At 36.4% G+C, this 22955-nt stretch overlaps 1 protein-coding gene across 2 annotated transcripts in view; it reads right to left on the bottom strand.

Moving 5' to 3' along the window:
• Window positions 1-22955, bottom strand: part of ITPR2 (inositol 1,4,5-trisphosphate receptor type 2) — a 259178-nt gene that overhangs the window by 96165 nt on the left and 140058 nt on the right. For both annotated transcript variants that reach the window (XM_072765722.1, XM_072765723.1), the window contains 8 exons: window positions 20574-20715; window positions 18372-18533; window positions 15252-15424; window positions 13726-13845; window positions 13424-13609; window positions 12045-12296; window positions 11332-11476; window positions 9575-9725 (listed from right to left, as the gene is read on the bottom strand). In XM_072765722.1, coding sequence (XP_072621823.1) covers window positions 9575-9725; window positions 11332-11476; window positions 12045-12296; window positions 13424-13609; window positions 13726-13845; window positions 15252-15424; window positions 18372-18533; window positions 20574-20715 — 1331 coding nt within the window. The remainder of the gene's footprint in view (window positions 1-9574; window positions 9726-11331; window positions 11477-12044; window positions 12297-13423; window positions 13610-13725; window positions 13846-15251; window positions 15425-18371; window positions 18534-20573; window positions 20716-22955) is intronic.

Genomic DNA, 22955 nt, shown 5'->3' with positions numbered 1-22955 from the left:
ACCACAGCCTAATATACAATCCATATTCAAATTTCACCAATTGTGCAATAATATCTTCTGTAGATGATATTTTTCCTGATCCAAAATCACATGTTGTATCTACTTGTCATGTCTCTTTAATCTCCTTTAATCTGGGAGGGTTTCTTAGCCTTTCATGACATGAGCATTTTGAAAAGTTCAAACCAGTTGTTCCCACAATTTGTACTTGTCTCATAATTCTTCATGATTAGCTGGACATTCTGAATTTTTTTTCAGGGATACTTAATAGGGGATGTTATGTCCTTCTCACTGCATCACATCTAGAGGCACATGACATTGCTTTGCCCCAGTTTCCTTTTATTTTAAACTTTGAATTTTGTTTACTTAGCTTAAAAAAAATCCATATTTATAAAACTGATCCCGTATAAAGTGTTCACTTTTTAAAAATTCATGAACCAATATTCTGCCCTCAGTTACAATTTTTCTAAAATATTAGCTCATTGGACTACCTCATGGTATGTACTGCACTATTTTTTGTGGTTTCCATGCACCCAGCCCACACCTTTGTATATTGAACTCCCTAAATTAGAGAGTGCTGCTTCCTGCTTGGCCTTCAATTGATACACCACTGGAGTAGCATTCTCCATAGATCTCCATATCATCATGACTTTCCAGAAGCTCTGGATAACTAAGGCATCTCAACAGGCCCTAAACAGGGATGGCAAATGATATTAATCATTGGATGAAGAACATTAAATTTACATTATATGGCTCAATATTGGTAGCAACATATATACCCAAGCTTTCTATACTGTAAAACTGTTATTTTATCTCTAGATTTTGCTGATAACTACAGATCTGATCAATTCAGCTTTCTGTCATCATCATTCCTCAAAAAATTTGATGACTAGATAAAGAAAAAAGTATATACATATATATTAGCTCACTGGACTGATAAATAATCAAGTGGTACAGACGACAGGAAGACTAATTTCTTATGCTTTAACTCATAGCAATGCTGTTAACTTACTAGGGCATCTTGGGCAAGTTAATCTCCCTGACTATGCTTTTCCATATTTGTACTTGAAGATAAAAGTTTCTAAAAAGTTAACAATGCAAATTAACATTAAACAAATGTTGAACATTAATAAAAGCAAAAATGATTCCTCGGGAAAGATTTCTAGAGGTGAGTAGAAGGAAGAAAGCCCAGCATAACATCTCTCAGAAGTATCAGCTGTAATTCAATTATAATTGTTACTAAATCATGCTTAACAACAAACCATGTTTTCTCACAGTTTGCATTATGTACCCAATCATAGGAATGTGTAAAAAAATAATTTTCTCCCTGATTTGCAGACATCAAGAGAAGAGATCTTAAAACTACGGTCCTTAATTCAAATTAATTTCAATACACCAAAACCAGGATAACAGAATTCTGGGGTACTTACTAGTAAGAGAATAAGCACATTCTTTCAGATTCCAAAAATCTAGCCAAAATCCACAAACCCCGTTCTACCAATTAGGAAAATGTATTTCCCCAAATCAAGAGACTGTGTTCTACTTGACATACCTGTCTCAAAAGGAAGAAACCTCTGAGTCTCGGTTCATGCAGTGCATATATAGATACTTCTCATCGATAAAACATAAGGTTTCTTAGAGAATTATAATTGGCTCATAAAAACTATTATGAATCTATTTTAATACTGGAGTAAAATTGTGGTGTTCTATATTTTAATAACGTAAATTTAATAGTGCCAATGTTAAGCACAAATCATACTACACAGGAGGTAATCCATGTAAAATCACTTAGCACATAGGGTAATTCAATGAATATTAGTTACCTAGGAAATATATTCATATAAGCCTACAAACAATTAAAATTATCTAGCATTACTTTTTACTTGGCTTCCAAGATCTCACATTGTCCTGGAGTTCTTTCTCACTGGCCGCTCTTATCTCATGGCTCAATATTAGAGAGTCCCAAGATTCAATCTTCAGACCTCATTTCTTCCTCATCAACAATCACTCCCTAAGTGATCTTATTCAGTCTGAGATTTTGAATGTTTTCTATGCACTGATTCTGACATTATTTTTTCTACCCTGACATTACCCTAAAGCTTCATTCATATATATAACTGTCAACATAACATCTCCACTTGGATGCCCAATAGGTATTTAAACCCAATGTTCCAAGACAGGGATGTCCACTCTCACCACTGCTATTCAACATAGTATTGGAAGTCCTAGCCTCAGCAATCAGACAACAAAAAGACATTAAAGGCATTCAAATTGGCAAAGAAGAAATCAAACTCTCCCTCTTTGCCGATGACATGATACTCTACATAGAAAACCCAAAAGCCTCCACCCCAAGATTGCTAGAACTCATACAGCAATTTGGTAACGTGGCAGGATACAAAATCAATGCCCAGAAATCAATGGCATTTCTATACAATAACAATGAGACTGAAGAAAGAGAAATTAAGGAGTCAATCCCATTTACAATTGCACCCAAAAGCATAAGATACCTAGGAATAAACCTAACCAAAGAGATAAAGGATCTATACCCTAAAAACTACAGAACACTTCTGAAAGAAATTGAGAAAGACACAAAGAGATGGAAAAATATTCCATGCTCATGAATTGACAGAATTAATATTGTGAAAATGTCAATGTTACCCAGGGCAATTTACACGTTTAAGGCAATCCCTATCAAAATACCATGGACTTTCTTCAGATAGTTAGAACAAATTATTTTAAGATTTGTGTGGAATCAGAAAAGACCCCGAATAGCCAGGGGAATTTTAAAAAAGAAAACCATAGCTGGGGGCATCACAATGCCAGATTTCAGGATGTACTACAAAGCTGTGGTCATCAAGACAGTGTGGTACTAGCACAAAAACAGACACATAGATCAATAGAACAGAATAGAGAACCCAGAAGTGGACCCTGAACTTTATGGTCAACTAATATTCGATAAAGGAGGAAAGACTATCCATTGGAAGAAAGACAGTCTCTTCAATAAATGGTGTTGGGAAAATTGGACATCCACATGCAGAAGAATGAAACTAGACCACTCTCTTGCACCATACACAAAGATAAACTCAAGGTGGATGAGAGATCTAAATGTGAGACAAGATTCCATCAAAATCCTAGAGGAGAACACAGGCAACACCCTTTTTGAACTTGGCCACAGTAACTTCTTGCAGGATACATCCATGAAGGCAAGAGAAATAAAGGCAAAAATGAACTATTGGGACTTCATCAAGATAAGAAGCTTTTGCACAGCAGAGGACACAGTCAACAAAACTAAAAGACAACCTACAGAATGGGAGAAGATATTTGCAAATGACATATCAGATAAAGGGCTAGTATCCAAGATCTATAAAGAACTTATTAAACTCAACACCAAAGAAACAAACAATCCAATCATGAAATGGGCAAAAGACATGAAGAGAAATCTCACAGAGGAAGACATGGACATGGCCAACAAGCACATGAGAAAATGCTCTGCATCACTTGCCATCAGGGAAATACAAATCAAAACCACAATGAGATACCACCTCACACCAGTGAGAATGGGGAAAATTAACAAGGCAGGAAGCAACAAATGTTGGAAAGGATGCGGAGAAAAGGGAACCCTCTTACACTGTTGGTGGGAATGTGAACTGGTGCAGCCACTCTGGAAAACTGTGTGGAGGTTCCTCAAAGACTTAAAAATAGACCTGCCCTACGACCCAGCAATTGCACTGTTGGGGATTTACCCCAAAGATTCAGATGCAATGAAACGCCGCTCCTTAACACCTGCACCCCGATGTTTCTAGCAGCAATGTCCACAATAGCCAAACTGTGGAAGGAGCCTCGGTGTCCATCGAAAGATGAATGGATAAAGAAGATGTGGTTTATGTATACAATGGAATATTCCTCAGCCATTAGAAACAACAAATACCCACCATTTGCTTCAAGGTGGATGGAACTGGAGGGTATTATGCTGAGTGAAGTAAGTCAATCGGAGAAGGACAAACAGTGTATGTTCTCATTCATTTGGGGAATATAAATAATAGTGAAAGGGAATATAAAGGAAGGGAGAAGAAATGTGTGGGAAATATCAGGAAGGGAGACAGAACATAAAGCCTCCTAACTCTGGGAAACGAACTAGGGGTGGTGGAAGGGGAGGAAGGCGGGGGGTAGGGGTGAATGGGTGACGGGCACTGAGGGGGACACTTGATGGGATGAGCACTGGGTGTTATTCTGTATGTTGGTAAACTGAACACCAATAAAAATTATTTATTAAATAAATAAATAAATAAACCCAATGTTCCCAAATAGAAATCCTGATTTTCCCTCCAACACCCTCATCCACCAGTCCTTCCTACCCAGATAATAGTACCACATTCACTTGAATGTTAATTCAAACCTAGGAATACTCTCTGCCTCTCCACCTTCTCATTTCACATTCAAGCCCTATCAGTTAAGACTATAAAATTTTCAATTCATCCACTTCTCTCCTACTCTTAAAACTATTCTCCTGGTTCATCACCATAACTCAATTCCCCAACAGCCTCCTAACTATGGTCTTCAACCACTATGCCCATATCAGTATTCTCCATTCTCTACTCATCAGCCAAAATTATCGGATCCTATCAATCCTTTCTCAAATCCTTCCAAAAGTTGCCCATCAAACTCAGAACAAAATTCAAATTCACAGGTCTGCAAGGCTCTACAATCTAGGATTCTCCAACCTTCTCTCCTACTATTCTTCCCGCCCTCACTTTACCCCAGCCAAAATGGCCTTCCTGCTACTCCTCCCACTTGTCAAGCTTATTCAGCCTCAGGGCTGGCTTTCCTTGACAGATGTAGATCTCTGCTCAAATGTCAGAGGTCATTCAGTCCATTCTGTCCTCCCCACTTACTCTACCACTCTCCATATTGTCCTACTTAATTTTTCTACATAGCATCATCTGATGTTATAGTGTAGACTCATTTGTTTATTCTTTGTCTCCCCAGGTAGGGAGAAGGGAGGAATTCTATCTCTGTATTAATTGTCTGTCCTCATTGTGGCTAAGGAGTTTATCTTCTTTATTTCCAGGGAGTAGCACAGTGTCTGGCATGCAATAGTAACTCAATAAATTCTTGTTGAAAAAATTAATTAATGGTTCTTAAATTGCTGAAAGGATGATTAAAATATCAGAGAAGAATGGATTCCATGAGAAAATACGAAAATCATGAATAATCTATAAAGGACTTATTAAATTCAACACCAAAGAAACAAACAATCCAATCATGAAATGGGCAAAAGACATGAACAGAAATCTCACAGAGGAAGACATAGACATGGCCAACACGCACATGAGAAAATGCTCTGCATCACTTGTCATCAGGGAAATACAAATCAAAACCACAATGAGATACCACCTTACACCAGTGAGAATGGGGAAAATTAACAAGTCAGGAAACCACAAATATTGGAGAGGATGCGGAGAAAAGGAAACCCTCTCGCACTGTTGGTGGGAATGTGAATTGGTGCAGCCGCTCTGGAAAACTGTGTGGAGGTTCCTCAAAGACTTAAAAATAGATCTGCCTTATGACCCAGCAATTGCACTGTTGGGGATTTACCGCAAAGATACAGATGCAATGAAACGCCGGGACACCTGCACCCCGATGTCTATAGCAGCAATGTCCACAATAGCCAAACTGTGGAAGGAGCCTCAGTGTCCATCGAAAGATGAATGGATAAAGAAGATGTGGTTTATGTATACAATGGAATATTCCTCAGCCATTAGAAATGACAAATACCCACCATTTGCTTCAACATGGATGGAACTGGAGGGTATTATGCTGAGCGAAATAAGTCAATTGGAGAAGGACAAACATTATATGTTCTCATTCATTTGGGGAATATAAATAATAGTGAAAGGGAATATAAAGGAAGGGAGAAGAAATGGGTAGGAAATATCAGAAAGGGAGACAGAACATGAAGACTCCTAACTCTGGGAAATGAACCAGGGGTGGTGGAAGGGGAGGAGGGCGGGAGTGGGGGTGAATGGGTGACGGGCACTGAGGGGGGCACTTGACAGGATGAGCACTGGGTGTTATTCTGTATGTTGGCAAATTGAACACCAATAAAAAATAAATTTATTATTTAAAAAAAAGAAAATCATGAATAACTTAAAAGCATAAAAAATATGTCTCACAGGGTAGATATAGACATGACAAGGAGAGTACACACAAGATATATGCAAATTTTGAGAGGAAAATAATACTTTTCTTTAGGTAAAAGTCTGAAAGCAGACTGAGTACTGAGCCCAATAGTCAAGATCAATTTCTAACTTTTAAAGAACGGTTTAATTCAGAATAAACTGGAGATTATAAAATACACTCTGGGACTGTTAAGAGGAGCCTCTCATTGGTGGGATTCAGAAAACAGAAATAGGATAGACAACCAGCATATCCCTGCTCTTTGATTTACCATTGCTGTTCTTGGCTTTTCCTTTGCTTTCATTCAGATATTATTCATAGACGTTTACTTTTATAAAATTCTAATTTCATATAAAAGTTGCAGAAGAGTACAGAATGCTTATATATCTTTTCATTTTTTTCCACTTTCTTTTATAGAGCCTCCCCCTACACATCACAACTCTATCTGAATATACACTACATATTATGTATTTATCATGCTATGTCTTAGAGATCACCATTCCAGACAATTTCACCATGGAGAATTTAAGTTATCTTTTATTTATAGAATGTTTTCTTGGATTGTAATTTTAAAATTAGTTCTGTTCCATTGTTTTCTTCTTCAGAGGAATTCCAATTATTCATTATTCATATTCTTCTTTGCCTTTCTTCTATTTCAACCACTTTCTCTCTTTTTACTTTTTTCTTCATATTACTAACAATTCTCATCATTGTTTTCCTGCCTTTTTTCAATGGTGCATTTTATACTTTCATTCAAATCTATTCTTTTGATAACATAATTTAGTCTGTATATCTAAAAAAAATAATGTCTACCATTTTATTCTATGTCTCCTGATTCCAATAAACCTTCATTTCATCTCTTCTAGGTTTTTTTGGTCCACTTATAACCTTAGTTTTTTAATCTATGATTCAAAGTGTTTTTCATATCCCAATGTTTGTTTGAAGATGTTTAATTCACTCTAGAGTCTCATGTTACAATTTACTTCTCTTTACTTCTCTTCTTTACTTTGGTGGTTGTTTTTCAAAGAATTTCTACCAGCCGAAATTTTTTGATTCTCCATTCTATTTTGATCTTACAGTAGCTTCTTTTTTTAAAAGATTTTATTTATTTATCCATGAGAGACACACACAGAGAGGCAGAGACACAGGCAGAGGGAGAAGCAGGCTCCATGCAGGGAGCCCGACGTGAGACTCGATCCTGGGTCTCCAGGATCACGCCCTGGGCTGAAGGCAGGCACTAAACTGCTGAGCCACCGGGGTTGCCCTTACAGTAGCTTCATATGTAAGAGGACCAATTTCATATCTGCATTTCTTGGACAAAGTTGACAATATGAGCTGGTTTACATATTCTTTAGCTCAAGAATACTCTCTCCTGTCAGAGTGGCAAAGTACGATTTCTTTAAAGTTTGGCTCTTGAAGAGCAGCAACGGAAAGGAGTTACACACATTTCCTACAATCTTGTTTTGTTTTGTTTTGTTTTTATCTTGTGGTACTCAGGACTTTGTCCCCTGGCTTCTTTTTCCCTTCACCAAAAAGATTCCAAAGGGTGACTTTACCTCATCTCTAGGGATGAACATTAACCTTCTTCATCTCTAGAAATACTGCTTTTCCACAGCTGCTACCGCTGTACTGTTAAGCCCTTTCCTCTTTACTCAGAGCTCTTATCTACCCAGATTCTCTGTCAGTATTTTCACAATTAGCATAGACTTTCTTTCTGAGGGTGATTTGCATACAATACCTTCTTGTCTCTTCTGCACTGTTTTCCCAGAACCTTCTAATTGTCTACAAAGATTTGCAGTGAGAACCTGCGAGACAGCTCTACGGAAAACTGACACTACCTTTCTACTTACACCTGAAGTTTGTATTGTCCTCTGTCTTCTAGTTCTGCTGAAGGGGAGGGATTTATGTCATAAAATTTGCTTCTTATTGATCTCTCCAGATTTTTGGAAAATGTAGAAATTATCGAGATTTAGGCAGCAGAAATGAATTACTCAGCTATCTAGAAGTTCCTCATTTATAATTCTGAACCAGATACTTCTTCCTGAAGTCTGAAATTACATTTCTGGTTTTGCTTTTTTTTTTTTAAGATTTTATTTATTCATGACAGACAGAGAGAGAGAGAGAGAGAGAGGCAGAGACAAAGGCAGAGGGAGAAGCAGGATCCATGCAGGAAGCCTGACATGGTACTCAATCCCAGGTCTCCAGGATCACACCCCAGGCTAAAGGCAGCGCTAAACTGCTGGGCCACTGAGGCTGCCCAGTTTTACTCTTTTAATCCTGTAGTGGACACTACAATGGACACACGGTGCTCTACCCAGGTCCCCCTTCAGAGTTCAGGCACCTATTCTCCCAGTTGGGAGCATCATGTTGCTGATCTCTCACTATGCCTCTCACTAAGAATGACCCTGACCAAAGGGAACTGTCTTACCTAAGGTTACACTCCCCACTCCATGACAAAGTCATCAATCAGTGGTTGGCTGATGTAAGAATACAAAACTCAGCCCCTTTGCCTTAATTTATGCCAACTGTAAAAAGCCACCCTGCTCTAGATTTCCTTATATGAACATCTGGTGTCTCAGTTCGAACTGTAGTATGGATCAGTTTCTCCATCTTCCCAGTCCTAACTTTCTCACTTCCTTACAGTTGCATATCCTGAACACATTCTTCAATATACTCCCTGCAAACGATTCTCTACCTCTCACTGTTTGCATGGCATCCAACCTAAGACAATCACCATCAAAAAAAATTTTATTGCGTTATGAGATAGTCTTATTGTAAGTACCTTGAATAAACTGTATACATTCATTTAATTCTCATGAGGAAGCTGTGAGGAAGCTACTATTATTATCATCTTCATATTTCAGATAAGAAAAAAGACTCTTATAAAAAATAAAAAGATAAGTACCTTGCCTAAGTTGGTAAATGGTTAAGGCAGCATTTGAATACAGCACTCTAACTCAAAAGCCCATTCTCTTATTCACTTCACTATACTGCCTCCCACACTGATTTTACATTCATTGCTTCTCTGGTATGACTATTACTGTTCCAATTCTTTGCACTTTTCCGTGCCCTGCTACGAAGCATAACCACCATATGACACATACCAAGATAATCATACATATTAAGATGTTTTTTTTTAACACATAATATTTTCACTAGTGGATTAGTCATAATGTTAGTTGCCAAGATGGAACTTATTAATCTATGGATTTTTCTTTCAAATTTTTAAGTTAAAAACAGAAGTATGTTTATAAATCTAGCCTATTATCACTTAACCCTATCATAGGATCACTTTTCATTTGTACACATTCATTAGCAGGTACATTTAACAACCACTTCTCTGTAGATTTGTTTTTATCTCACTTCCAAAAAGATTATAACTTTTCTCAAAAATTCTTACCTCCATCTTGAAATTTGCTTAATCTCTCAAAATACGAAGACATGGGGGCCTGTACGATATCTAGGATAGCCAGAAGTGTTCTTGTTAGTCTCAACAATTCACTGAAACTATAAAATCCAAAGTATATAAGATTCCGAGCCAAGTGGACCACCTTAATAAAAAAAAAAGGGACGGGGGATAAGAAAAGAAAAAATAACATTAGAAACTGAAATTAATATTGATTTTTTTTTAAGTAGGTTCCATGCCCAGCACAGAGCCCCGTGCAGAGCTTAAACTCATGACCCTGAGGTCAAGACCTGAGCTGAGATCACGATTCAAGCTGAGATCAAGAGTCGGATGCTTAACTGACTGAGCCACCCTGGAATACCTGAAATTAACATCGATTGTTTTTATATTATCTAAATTAGTGCAGGTATTTCTAAACTTTTTAATTCTTTAATGCCTAGGAATTAAAATGTCTGCAAAAGCAGCCACTGAACTTTGATTTATTCAAGTTCATTATTAAATCCAATTAAGGCCAGTTTGTCATCTCTATCAAAAGCCCAGATGACAAGATTGGTGTCTGGTGAACAGTCAACAAGGAAGCCAAAAAGAAGATTTCAGGTGTATCAAGGTGTTTAAAGAAATCTACATTAGAATGATTTACTTAACTAAATATTAACTTACTTAAATCAGTAGGATATCACTTAACAAATGGTTACATTAATGAATTATGTTAATAAATGGATATTATCCCCGAATTTGTCCAGAAATAATTTGTCCCCTATGCTGTTTTATGGTTTTCTGGACACTATGAAACATCCTAGGTATGACAGCTAGCTTCCAACATGGTCCCCAAAGTATGCTATCTTTTCACACTGCACCAAGGATGGTCTGTGTGATGAACAGAATACAGCTGAAGTGATAGCATACCACTTCCAAGATTAGGTTAGAGAAGACGGCAACTTCCATCTTGGGTTCTCTCTCACTTTCTCTCTCTCTAATGGCTTGCTCTGGGTACCATAAGGACACAGGCAGTCTACGGAAAGGCCCACATGGAAAAAAGATGAAGCCTCTGGTCAACAGCCAGTAAGGAAGTATGGCCACCAAGAAACACATGAGTGAGCTAGCTTAGCAGGTAATCTAGCTAGAGGTAACTGCAACCCCAGTCAACAGCTTCATTACACTTTCATGAGAGTCCCTGAGCCAGAATGATGCATTTTCAGATTCCTGACCCATTGAAACTGTAAAATAATACATGCTTCTTGCTTGAACTAAGTTTGGGAGTAATATGTTATACATCAGTGGATACCTAACACACCAGGTATCAAGTAATGGCATCTTTTCTCTAGTTTTGTCATTATATCCCCTAAATGATATTAAAACCGAAGGCATTTCATTCAGTTTAATGAGGCTATTAACAATTTCACTTACACAGAGATGGGGGGGAAAATGTATCCAAACAAATTACAATGTATGCAAACTGTCTTTTGTTCATGAAATGCAATAAAGCTTACACAGATAAATGAAATTACCCCAAATCCACAAAAACAATAGGTAACAAATAATTATAAATAAAATATTTTGTTTTGGACATTAGGTCCAATTAAAGCATCAAATCTATCTTTTAATCAATGCCAGAGGGAATCATACATTCATCAACTAAACTATCCAATTACCAAAACATCCTAAATATTAGAGGGAAAAAAAACTTTGGTGCTCAATATATCTAATTTTTGACTGAATAACCTAACAAATGAGTTGTTTGTATAAAATACCTCAAATGTCAGTTTGTTTTTTTCTTTATCCCCAAAAGGAAAGGGCTGATTTACAACTTCTTTCAAGTATTCTTCAACAAATTCCATTGTCAGTGCAAATTTCCTCTTCATATCATTTCTGGAAGAGTCTGTTATAGAATCATATCTGGAAAGACAGAAAGAATATGAAGCTAAGTTGATTGCAATCATTCAAAAATAGGAAAATATATATACTTTAACCTCCCAGCTTCTTAGATTTAGGTAACTCAGTTAACCCTTCTAGATGTTTTTAAGAAGCACTTAAAAATTGTTATTCCTATCATAAATACGATTTCCATTTATTGGTTTCCAGAATGATGTTTCTATTTTTAAGAGTTGTCATTTTACTCTCCAAAAAGCATATCTTATTTGTATTTGAAAGACCAACAACCTGGATGGGGGAATGAGTTAAATAGGTGATAGGGAGTAATGGGTGCACTTGTGATGAGCACCAGGTGAAATATGGAAGTGTTGAATCACTATACTGTACACCTGAAACTAATATAACACCGTATATTAACTAACGGAAATTAATACTTTAAAAAATAATTTAAATGCTAAAAAAAAATAAAGGCTAACAACCTGAGTTTGAACACAGAAATGTCCTTCCATATATTTCATTTCAAAATTGAAGACATTTGATTTTGAGTTCATCTACTGAATTTAAAGTGTTCAAGAAATGTTTCTAAACATACTCATGAATTGTGATCTTTGTAGGGATTTCGGTCCAGAGCCTGGCATAGCGGACAGGCACCACAGACTCCTGCGGATCCCGGTCAACATGCATGTGGAGCATGAGGCGGCAAAAAGATGCTCGGAGGTCAAATGGCAGGCTCTCATCCGACACACACCGCAGGATCAAATCAACAGAGAGCTGTGTAGAAATCTGATTTATGGCCAGATATTGGCGATCCAAGCACATCCTTGCAAAGAGATTTAGCTGGTACCTTAAAAATATGAAACATATTACATTATTTGTCTTCCCTTGATAAAGTTCTTAAACAGCACAATATCAATCAGTATCTACTATTTACTTTTATAGGACACCAATATTTCCAAGTGTTTGTGACACTGGAGTCAAATTTTTGGGGTAGTAAGTTAAGATCAAATAACAAATACATGAAATTGTCTCTATGTCCATTCAAGCTGCAATTCTCTTACTTGTTCCACCAACATGTGTCTGGTGGCAAGTGTCATTATGCTCTCTGTTTTTTGTCTCCTAGGATTACAAATACACTAAGCCTGAGGGCCATGGATGAAAGATCCCATGAAACCATCTCCTTCCTGCCCATTCCTACCTAGCTCCAGCTCTAACATCTAGCTACAGTCTAACTTTAGATCCACACAGTTCCAAAACCAAATGTGACCTACCCAAATAGCATCAGTTACACTTGGATTCATCAGCCTCTGAGATCAAGGATTAGCCTTGGCTTTGTTGCAATATCTCTAGAAACCAGGAAACATGGGGCATGCTCTGCCTTTCTCAGATTCCTGTCATTTGAGCCCAACTGTTTCCATGGGCATCTGCTAAAGGCTTCGATACCTTAAGCTCAAATACACCAGCTAGATCATTGTTCCCAACATACTGACCAGCAGCAACTTCCATGGCAACCTCTGCTGCCATGTGCCACCTTTCATAACTATAGATACTAGCTTTTCTCCAGTCTGAGCTGTCCACATATTCATAAGCTCTCTACATTCCTGCTGGCTTACTTTCTCCAACTTTGCCTCTGAAGCTGGATCAGCACACCCAGCTCAGTTCCATCCCTCAAGTCCAACACCACGGTCCCAATAAGTCTCCCATCTGCACCCACACCAATCAATAACAGAAAAAAAAAACTCTCTGCTGCACATCAATTTCAAATTAGTGAAAAATCAGAAAATTGCAAGTTGTGTAGGTGGCAAACACAGATGTCCACTTTTATTTTGAATATTTTAAATAATATTAAATATTTCAGCTACCTTAGTTTTGACACGACTTTTAAAATTTCCTCTTCATAGATACCTGACTTTTAGAGGTTTCAAAGAATCTTCTCTCAATGAATATGTAACATTGAAAATTATGATTCTTTACCTATAATAGGTAAGAACTTCCAAATCAGCTTTTGTGCCTTCTTTTGCTTCTTGAGCAAGGTGCCTTATTGCTTTGCCATGAGGTTCCTTGTTGCTATCAATCCAGTAGAGCCAAACTTCTTCATCATCAATGTCATCTGAAAGGATGGAGCTCTCCATAGGGTTGTCTACTTGCATCGAGACCAGCCTTGAAATAAATTATACATACAAAAATCTATAAAGAGGCTAACTCACAAATATGACAGGAACTATGGTGCTTAAAAATAATGAACAGAGAAAGATTCCTCCCCTATCTGGGCTTACTTAGTTTGAATGAGAATGTCCGCATTGCCTGGGCTCAACATAAATTTACAGATGAGTTCTTGAGTTACAGGTATAGCAGTGGTATTGGACACACACAGATCTGATAAATAATCCAAAAACCTAGCAAGAGAAAAAAAATAATAAATTGAATGCTAGGAAAAGGCATTTCACAGAATATCACAATAAAAATATTTGGGGATATAATGAAAGTAACTTTTTAGATCTATTTTTAATACCCCCTTACAACAGCTTTTAATATGTTGCTTATCTACTGCATCATTAGAAACAAATTAAACATCCAATTATTTGTGTTTAATACAAATTTTCTCTCAAAAAAGGATATGTTTGTTTCTATTTATTTGGTGATATTCCTCCCATAGCACTGTGACTTATTATGTTTAGAAAATCATTTATCTGCCCTAAAAAGAAACTATTCAAGAACTGGATAACAAAACAAAAGCAGATGAAAGCTAATGCTGTACTGAGTAAAATACGAAAACAGCACACAGTTACTGAAAGTGAGCATGGCCTAGTTGAGTCAAAGACCCATTTCTACCTTCTAACATTTATTTGCTGTGCTAATTAATTAGTAAAGAAAACTGTCAGTCTGCTTGACATTTCTGCATTCATTTCTCCCAGATACAGTAGCATGGTACAATAAAAAGTAAATTAGATGGAATACCCCAATCATAAGGAATATTACCATGATGTTAGTAATAAGTAATTATGGTTTTATGGTAATATTCCTTACTACTAGGGTATTCTTGGATAAGTTGATATCTAGGCTTCTGTTTTCTGTTCTCTAAAATGTGGATAATAATTTATAATAATATAATATATTAGTAATTATAATATACAACCAGCATATCTCATGGCAATGTACAAAGATTTAAATGAGACAATGTAAATGAATATATTTTTAAAAACTAGTAGTACTATAAAAACATACATGATTAGAATGAAAGTTACTTATATTTATTTTTTATTTATTTTTTTATTTTTTTTATTTATTTTTTTTTATTTTTTAAGTTACTTATATTTAAATATGTCTATAAAATGTTTTAATTTCCTATGAGGTAATAACTGTATGATACATAATTATTATAACAGCAAACCCAACCTAGTTTTGTCCATGCAATTAGTGATGTGAAAGAATTTTGACTTTTAAGGGGTGCTTGGGTGACTCACTCAGTTAAAAGTATGTCTCTTGACTTGGGCTCAGGTCATGATCTTAGGGTCCTGGGATCAAGCCCTGCGTTGGGCTCCCTGCTCAGCAGGGAGTCTGCTTGAGGATTCTCTCTCTCCCTCTCCTTCTTCCCCTCCCCCCACTCATATGGTCTCTCACTCCTCTCTCTCTGCGTCTCTGTCAAATAAATAAATGAATCTTTTCAAAAAAATAATTTAAACTTTTAAAACAACCTAAAAATAAAGGAAAAGGCTTTTTTTGCAAAACAAACCAAAAAAAAAACACAAAAAATAAAGCACAATTCCCACTAGTAAAGAATACTACATGAACCACTTCAAACCTTGGCTCACGATTTCTCCTGAGTAAACTGACAAATGTTTCTATTTCTTTTGCTGTGATATGTTTCTCTAGTAGTTTTCTGTTGTTGTGCAACAAAGCTGTGATGGTATCTTCTGCCAAAATATCATAGCCAATCTGGGACTGCATGACACAGAAATTCTTAGCAATATATTCCTGCAAAGAAGAAAGACTGTCAGAATGCACTGCCAAACAGCTTAGAAATAACAGGTTCTATTAGAGTCAGCAACATTGATTAATTTATTCATAACAGAAAACTCAAATGCATTATCAAAAGAAAGGCAATAATCCTTCAAAAAATATGGCTTTTTGAGAAAGGAAACTAAAACATACGAGCATATGCCTAATTTAAATTATAATAGAAAATCATATACCTAGATATATTTAATGTGAGTGCTTATACTCTGAAAGCATAAACAGGAAGAACAAAAATAAACCTAGTTAAAACAACAATTTCTTTTGACATGGTAAATTTTACCAGCCTAAAAGAGGCCCTTCTTCTAACTCTTACTGAAAGTCATAACCACTGATTTTATCATAATTACAGAAAGAAAATGGCTCTGATATTTTGTTCATGGCATGAGATCTATACTTGTTACATGGAGATCCCAGGCGGACTTGCAGTGATTTCTTTTTTGTACATATTCCAATTAAATCTTCTCCTTAAAATAATAAAATTCCATACCACTTTTTATTTTAAAAGGCTATCAAACAAAATAATATAATTAATCAATTACTTTATTGACCAGATCATTCATCCTGTAAATATTTTTTTCTTTTTTTTTCATCCTGTAAATATTTTTTGAAAGCTTACTACATTCCAGGCTGTTTGAAAAACTAGGCATATGCGGCAAACAGGATAGGTGAATTCTCATGGATCTTACATCCCAGTGTGAAAAAAGGCAGTAAGAGAGATAATAAATATGGTCCTTTTATATGTTAATAAGTGAAGTGAAACAAAGGGATCTGGAAAAGTGGCAACTTCAGATGGGAGAGAAGCTAAAGAAGTGATACCTGAGACAGACCATAAAGACTCCTAACTCTGGGAAAGGAACTAGGGGTGGTGGAAGGGGAGGAGGGCGGGTGTTGGAGGGGAATGGGTGACGGGCACTGAGGCGGACACTTGACGGGATGAGCACTGGGTGTTTTTCTGTATGTTGGTAAATTGAACACCAATAAAAATTAATTTAAAAAAAAGAGAGAAAGAAAAAAAAAAAAAAAAAGAAGTGATACCTGACCTGGGATGTAAAAGATGGGAATGAGCAAAAGGAGGCAGCCATGGGGAGAGAAACCATCTAGGGTAGGTAGTGGAATCATGCTCTTTATATTCCATAAACAAAGGTGGCCACTGTAGCTACAGGGTAGCAAGTAAGGAGATAACAAGAGTTGAAGTTGGAGAGGTAGGTCCTTGAGAGGCAGGGCAAATGACCAAAATGCTATTCTAAGAGCAAGAAAAAGCCATTGGGAGTTTCAATCATGCATTATTTAATCTGTTCCTCAGTCTTCACACTGACTCTCCTATATTTCAAAACACTACTGCTCACGTCCCACATTCTGCATGCAAGCAAGTATCCCACACAACCATAGACAGACCTGCTAAACTTAACTAACCCCTTCCATAATCCATAGTTCTCACTTCAACTTTGCAGGGATTCTCCTTGAGAACGTATCTCTGGTTCTATGAGGGGCAAATTTATTGATTACAAAGTGTTTTTGCCTTAGACAAAATTTACTGGAATTTAGCTACTCCCTGAAAATGATACAGGTTGCACAAATTTAATTATATTCTAAGCAGCAATTTTGTGGCCTTTCAAAATGATAGCTTACATTGGGTAGCCAGATAAGTAAAGTAAATGTCTTCTGTTAGTATCTCATTTTAAAGACACGTATTGATTTATATACTTTTAAGACTATTATAATTATACCTAGTATAAGGCAAGCCTCCAAGAAGTTTGATAAATAGATCAAGATGCTGATAAAAAAATCAAATCAGCTGACCTGCCTTACCAGCCCTCTCTCACACTAAACTAATCCATAAAAGTAACCGAAGCCATACTCTACTCTCAAACTGGCTAAGAGAAACGCAAGATGCTGATTTAGGAAACGATCATTAATTATAAACAATTTCATATTAAAGAAACACATCGATGAAACACATTGCAAAATACTGTGCATTTTTTTAATTTTTTTATTTATTTATGATAGTCACAGAGAGAGAGAGAGAGAGAGAGAGAGAGAGAGGCAGAGACATAGGCAGAGGGAGAAGCAGGCTCCATGCACCGGGAGCCCGACGTGGGATTCGATCCCGGGTCTCCAGGATCGCACCCTGGGCCAAAGGCAGGCGCTAAACCGCTGCACCACCCAGGGATCCCCAATACTGTGCATTTTTAAGATAAAAATGAAACTTAAAAGAAATTTCACTTGCCATTGGCAACTTTTAACTACAGCCCTAGGTTCCCTGTCCTCACAGTTAGGATTATCTTGGAACAAAAGTGCCCTTTCTAACAGCCATCATTCTCTGTTCATAGACCCTTCTTCACTGAAATACCTGTTCCCATATAGATTATGAAAATGAGTCTCATTCTCCTCAAATGCTTCCTACTCTAAGCTCCCTTCCTGGGCTCCCCCAGTCACACTAAGTTCTCTGTCTTCTGAATGCCCATAATCCTGTCTTTTCTCTCTCATGTCCCCTCTTTGTCTCTCCCTTATATTCCAGATGTACCTGCCCTATCTTTGCCACCAGACAAGGAACTTTTTGGCCTACAAGTAATGATAGGAAACCTCACATGTTCCTAGAAACATCAAGAAATGTCTCCCTCCTCTTTACATAACACATCCAGTGGACCTCCTGCCTAGCAAAAGCTAATACCATTTAACAAAGACCTCAGACATCTTCCCCCAAAGATTCTGATTGCACACAGAAGAATAAATACATATGTCAGTACAGAAATACTTACAGGTCATTTTTGTCTGTTGCCAACATAAAACATTTTACTGCAGAGTGGAAATTCCCATTCCTATTTTATGTAATTTAGAACAGTAACCAAAGAACCTGACCCATACTTAAAATGTACTTTAAAAGATGCGCGGGCTACACTCCAACCTGATTTTTCCGGTAGTCTTGCTGTGAATGTCTCAGCACACGGTAACACAGCCTCAGCATATACTTGTAAGGAGCATATCTTTGGTCCCCCAGATCTTCAAGTCTCAGCATTGAGCCTTCTCCTGCCTTCTCCTTAAAGGGTGCTTTAAGAATTCCAAATACCTATCAGTAAAAAACAACAATAACCCATTCTGATGAATGGAGGTATATGTTTTACAAATAAGGACATTGACTCAAGAACACTTTTGTAATATTTGAGTAGAATTCATATGAAGGATGAAAAAAGATTTAGAATACAGAACCAGCATATTAAGAAACAGAAAAAAATACCATTTAAAGGATTCCCTAAATTGACAAAAACATTTAAATAAAACATTTCATTTTGTTTAGAAATTATATTTTATTAAAATAAGAATATAAAGACGTCGGGTTGTACCAAATTACAAAAACATACTCAAATGAACTAAAAATAATTTCATTTCTGTAAGCTTTACAATTATTTCTACGGTGTTCTATAACTCTCCAAAATAATATAAAGAAAACATTTACTGTTCATCTGAAATTGACATCAGAAAATTACCTCCAAATACTGCTTCTAAACATCCTTTGGAAAGAGTTCATTTATTGTTCTTGGTACATAAAGATGTCGTCAAATCAATGAATGTATTGGTATTCAAATAAATAAGGTGCCACACGGGCAACTGGTGGTACCCAAGGACTCACATTACACCAAGGTTAGCAGCTGGGAAATATTTAAAAAGCATTAAGGAATATAACTCTTTTAGGCAGCAGGACAGCAGGTAAGGTCACCTCGAGCTAAGCTGGTAGATGAGTAAATTGTTTATGAAAGAGCACCTATACAAGGGCATGAGTGCAAAATAGAAAAGAATCGTCTTTTATGTAGTTTATGAAATACAATAAAGTTACTTCAATAATTTTATATTCACTAAACCTTGAATTTTATATTTAAAATACTGAAATAAAAGATTAGACATTTGTTGGTTGAAATAATATTAATAAGTCATTCAAGGTCCTAAAAGTCCAATGTTTTATACAAAAAAAAAGTCAAATGTTTTATACAAAAGAATGCTAATGTCAGAAAAGCCTTTGTCTCATTAGATTTACAATCTTTATTTTCTTTGAAAGAAGTGTTGATTTTATATTTTCAGACAATCAGCTAGAGAATATTAATTGGCGATATGTCTACTATTCTCCCTTCCTATCGCCACAACATATATACTAATAACATGATTTTTTTTAATTTTTTAAGTGTCTTCTTTGAGCTCACACTTAACTAATGAAGAGTACTGTTACTTTGTAGCAATTAACTGAATATGAAAACCACATAAAAGTAGGCATGCCCATTTGTGCATATTATCAAGAAGTGAATTAATTTACTAGTGTGTTATGAACAATTTCCGAAAGACATAGTACAGGTGCAGCTCTAGACTTGAAAAAACCTAGAATATTGTATAGAGCACTTGTGACCTCATGAATAGACTTCTCTCCTTTCCTAAGGAAGAGAGGGGCAGAAGTAGGAAGTAGATGGAGATGGTACTTTCCAAGTTATCCTGGAACTTTTACTTAGAAAATTATTCCAACAGCTTTTCTGGAGATAGTCTGACTCCATAGGCTTTGTGAGAGGTCTGTGGGAGGCTATCTCTAAGATGGCCCCAGTGATCCCTGCCTCCTAGAATTCACATCCTTGTACAATCCTGTCTCCTTGACTTTGGGCTGGATTTATCGACTCATTTCTAATAGAACACAGTAGAACTGTAGAATTGATGAGGTGTTACTTCTCAGATTAAGTTATTAAAGAGACCGTGCTTCCTTCCATCTAGGTGCCCTCCTTGTTCTCTCTTGGCCCGCTCATTTCTAAGGAAAGCAAACTTCCAAATCTGGAGGCAGTCTTACCAGAGGCCTTCAGGGGAAGTGATTTTTCTGCCTTTTGAGACTGAGATGACCGCAGCCCCAGCCAGCACCTTGACTGCAGTCTTGTGAAAGGCCCTGAAGAAGAACCACCCCCTTAAGCCACTCCCAGATTCCTAATCTACAGAAACTGTGAGACTAGTATCTGTTGCTTTCAGCCACAAAGTCTTGGGGTAACTTGTTACACAACAATTGGTAACTAACACAAGAACTTTCCTGATGCTATAATTCAAGAACATTAAATATGCAAATTTATTATATGAAAACATTCACCTGTGCCAGTATGTTTTGTTCCCTCATTAATTTTTGACGTTCTCGGTTTGGCTTAGTGATAACCACATCCAGAACTTCTTGTCCATTATTAAGTACATCAGCCACAAAGAAGATGAGATCTTCCAATAATTTGGTTACAAACCTATCATAAAATGAAAAGAAAATTTTACTCTAATTTTGGAAAATATTTTTCTAATAAACACTAAGGACTGAAACATTGGAACATTGAGAGTATTTTGTAATAAAAATTTTTGCATCAACAAAACATCTAATTCAGTTAACATTTACCTAAATCTTTACAAAGAACAAGCTTTCTCCAGCTTCTCCAGCCCCCACTCTTGCCTCCAATTCTAATAAAGTATTTGCAAAAGGCAATTATGAAATAAAACCACATGAGCCCCAACAGGAGATAAGTGGATAGGCTAATTCCACAGATCCTTGCCTATGTCTGACCGGCAAAGAAGAGTATTTCCGCTTAAGGGAGAATAGCTCAACTTCTAAATTTCTAAATTCAAATCATTTTTCTATTGACTCAAAGTACATTTCCTACTCTTTACTACACCTCTACATCTCCAATGAACAGAACAAGGAAAATTTAAATGAAGTGTTAACAGATTTAGAACAAGCAATCAGCTGCTCTAAACTGTTCTTAAACTATTACCTGACCTATAAAAATCACAGCATTCTAAAATCATACACTAACGTTCACCTTTAACTCTACAATTTAGTTATCATGTTGATTGTTACTCGGACTTCAGTGGCATTTAGAACCTGAAGTATCTTGAAAACACTTCCTCCCTTAGCTTTCTTCTTCCTCTTTCCTTTGCCTGCTTTTTATCATGTTCTACATGAATTTTTAAATTTAAGTTTTGAAAAATTTTGTCCAGCAAATACATTTATATATTTATCCATACACCTCAGCATAATCACTCATTATTATTAGCATGGTCAATTAGGATCAGATCAATAAGAAAACTACAATACAGGAAATTCAACAAATCCAGAAAAGTGTAAAATGTATTCAGTTCGGAAACATCTTGATCTTGATCTCCAGATTTACCTCCTAAAAGAGAATGTACTTTCTTGGAGCCAAGTGGACATACTCTAATCCAGAATTTAGCCACCTACAGTCCAATTTCAGCATATTTCCAGGAATCAATTCCACTCCAACATTCCAGAGACTGTTTTCTCGGGGTGCCTATTTTAAATTTTAACTCAATCTGTCTCTTTTAGAAATGTGCCCATGCAGGATTCACTCACATAACCTTTGAGGGCAATTACAGAAATGTAAACTACAATTCATGTGCATTAAAATGTGGTGTGAATTTCTTTTGAAACTGTGGCCTAATGTCTTCCAAATCATTCCATTTTTCCTAAAAATAAAATTTATTTTGAACTCAGGGTACTTCAACAAATTGAAATTAAGTTGAACTTCAGTTAATATCTGTTCAATCTACAAGTCCAGTTTGAGCATAAATGTTTTCTATTAAAATCATTAATATTCTTTTTCTCCTCTGTTTCAAGTTAAGTGTGTTCCAATGTTTAGACATGTAAGGAAGCAAAATTGTGGGACAAGCACAAATCACTCTGCTTCAAAGTCTTGCAAATGGCCTGAACTGGTGATAGTTAATGGAATGATGATCAAGAAATTAAGTCTTAATCAAGGATCACTATACCTTAGCCCTGCTTGCACAGCCTGCCTTCTCTGATGATTGGCCAATGGAAGGCCAGAAAACCAGGCTTATCTTTGGATCTCTGAAACTGTTGAAACCCTTTTCCCCCCTTTCCACCTCAAGCAGTGACAAAGCAACTGAGTTTTTTCAGTTTAGATCAAATTCCAATTCTATACTTAGAAGTGGTTTAAGCCCACTTATTCACTCAATCGTATTAATTTGCTTGTACTAAAAACATTTTGCGAGAGACTTTGTCAGATGCAGCAATGATAAATAAAATTTTATATATATATATAAAGATATAACTAAAAATTATATATATACATATATATATATATGTATATATATATGTATATATATATATATAAAGATAAACCTAAAAAATAAAAAGCTTTGTGGATTAGGAACAAAATAAGAAAAACACAGTGATAAGCAGGGTTATTGTTCAATCCTTGCAAGATAACTGGGACTGAAACACATGGTAGGTCTTCACTTCCTTACCTCACTGAAGATATTAAAGCAGGAATTTTCTACCTTTTAATAGAACCTTAAAACTTTGGGGGCCCTTCTTCAGCTCTGGCGATGCAGTGGTAGGAGGAAATAGAGGAAATTCACGACAGGACTGGACTCAGCCACCTGAGATCTCAAAGGCTGAAGCCTCAAATTAGAAGATGGACTTTTAGTCCTCAATTTCAGATCTGGCTTGGAA

The sequence above is a fragment of the Vulpes vulpes genome, chromosome 8 (genome assembly GCF_048418805.1).
Source record: "Vulpes vulpes isolate BD-2025 chromosome 8, VulVul3, whole genome shotgun sequence".
NCBI lineage: Eukaryota > Metazoa > Chordata > Mammalia > Carnivora > Canidae > Vulpes > Vulpes vulpes.
This window is presented reverse-complemented; position numbering and strand designations above follow the sequence as displayed.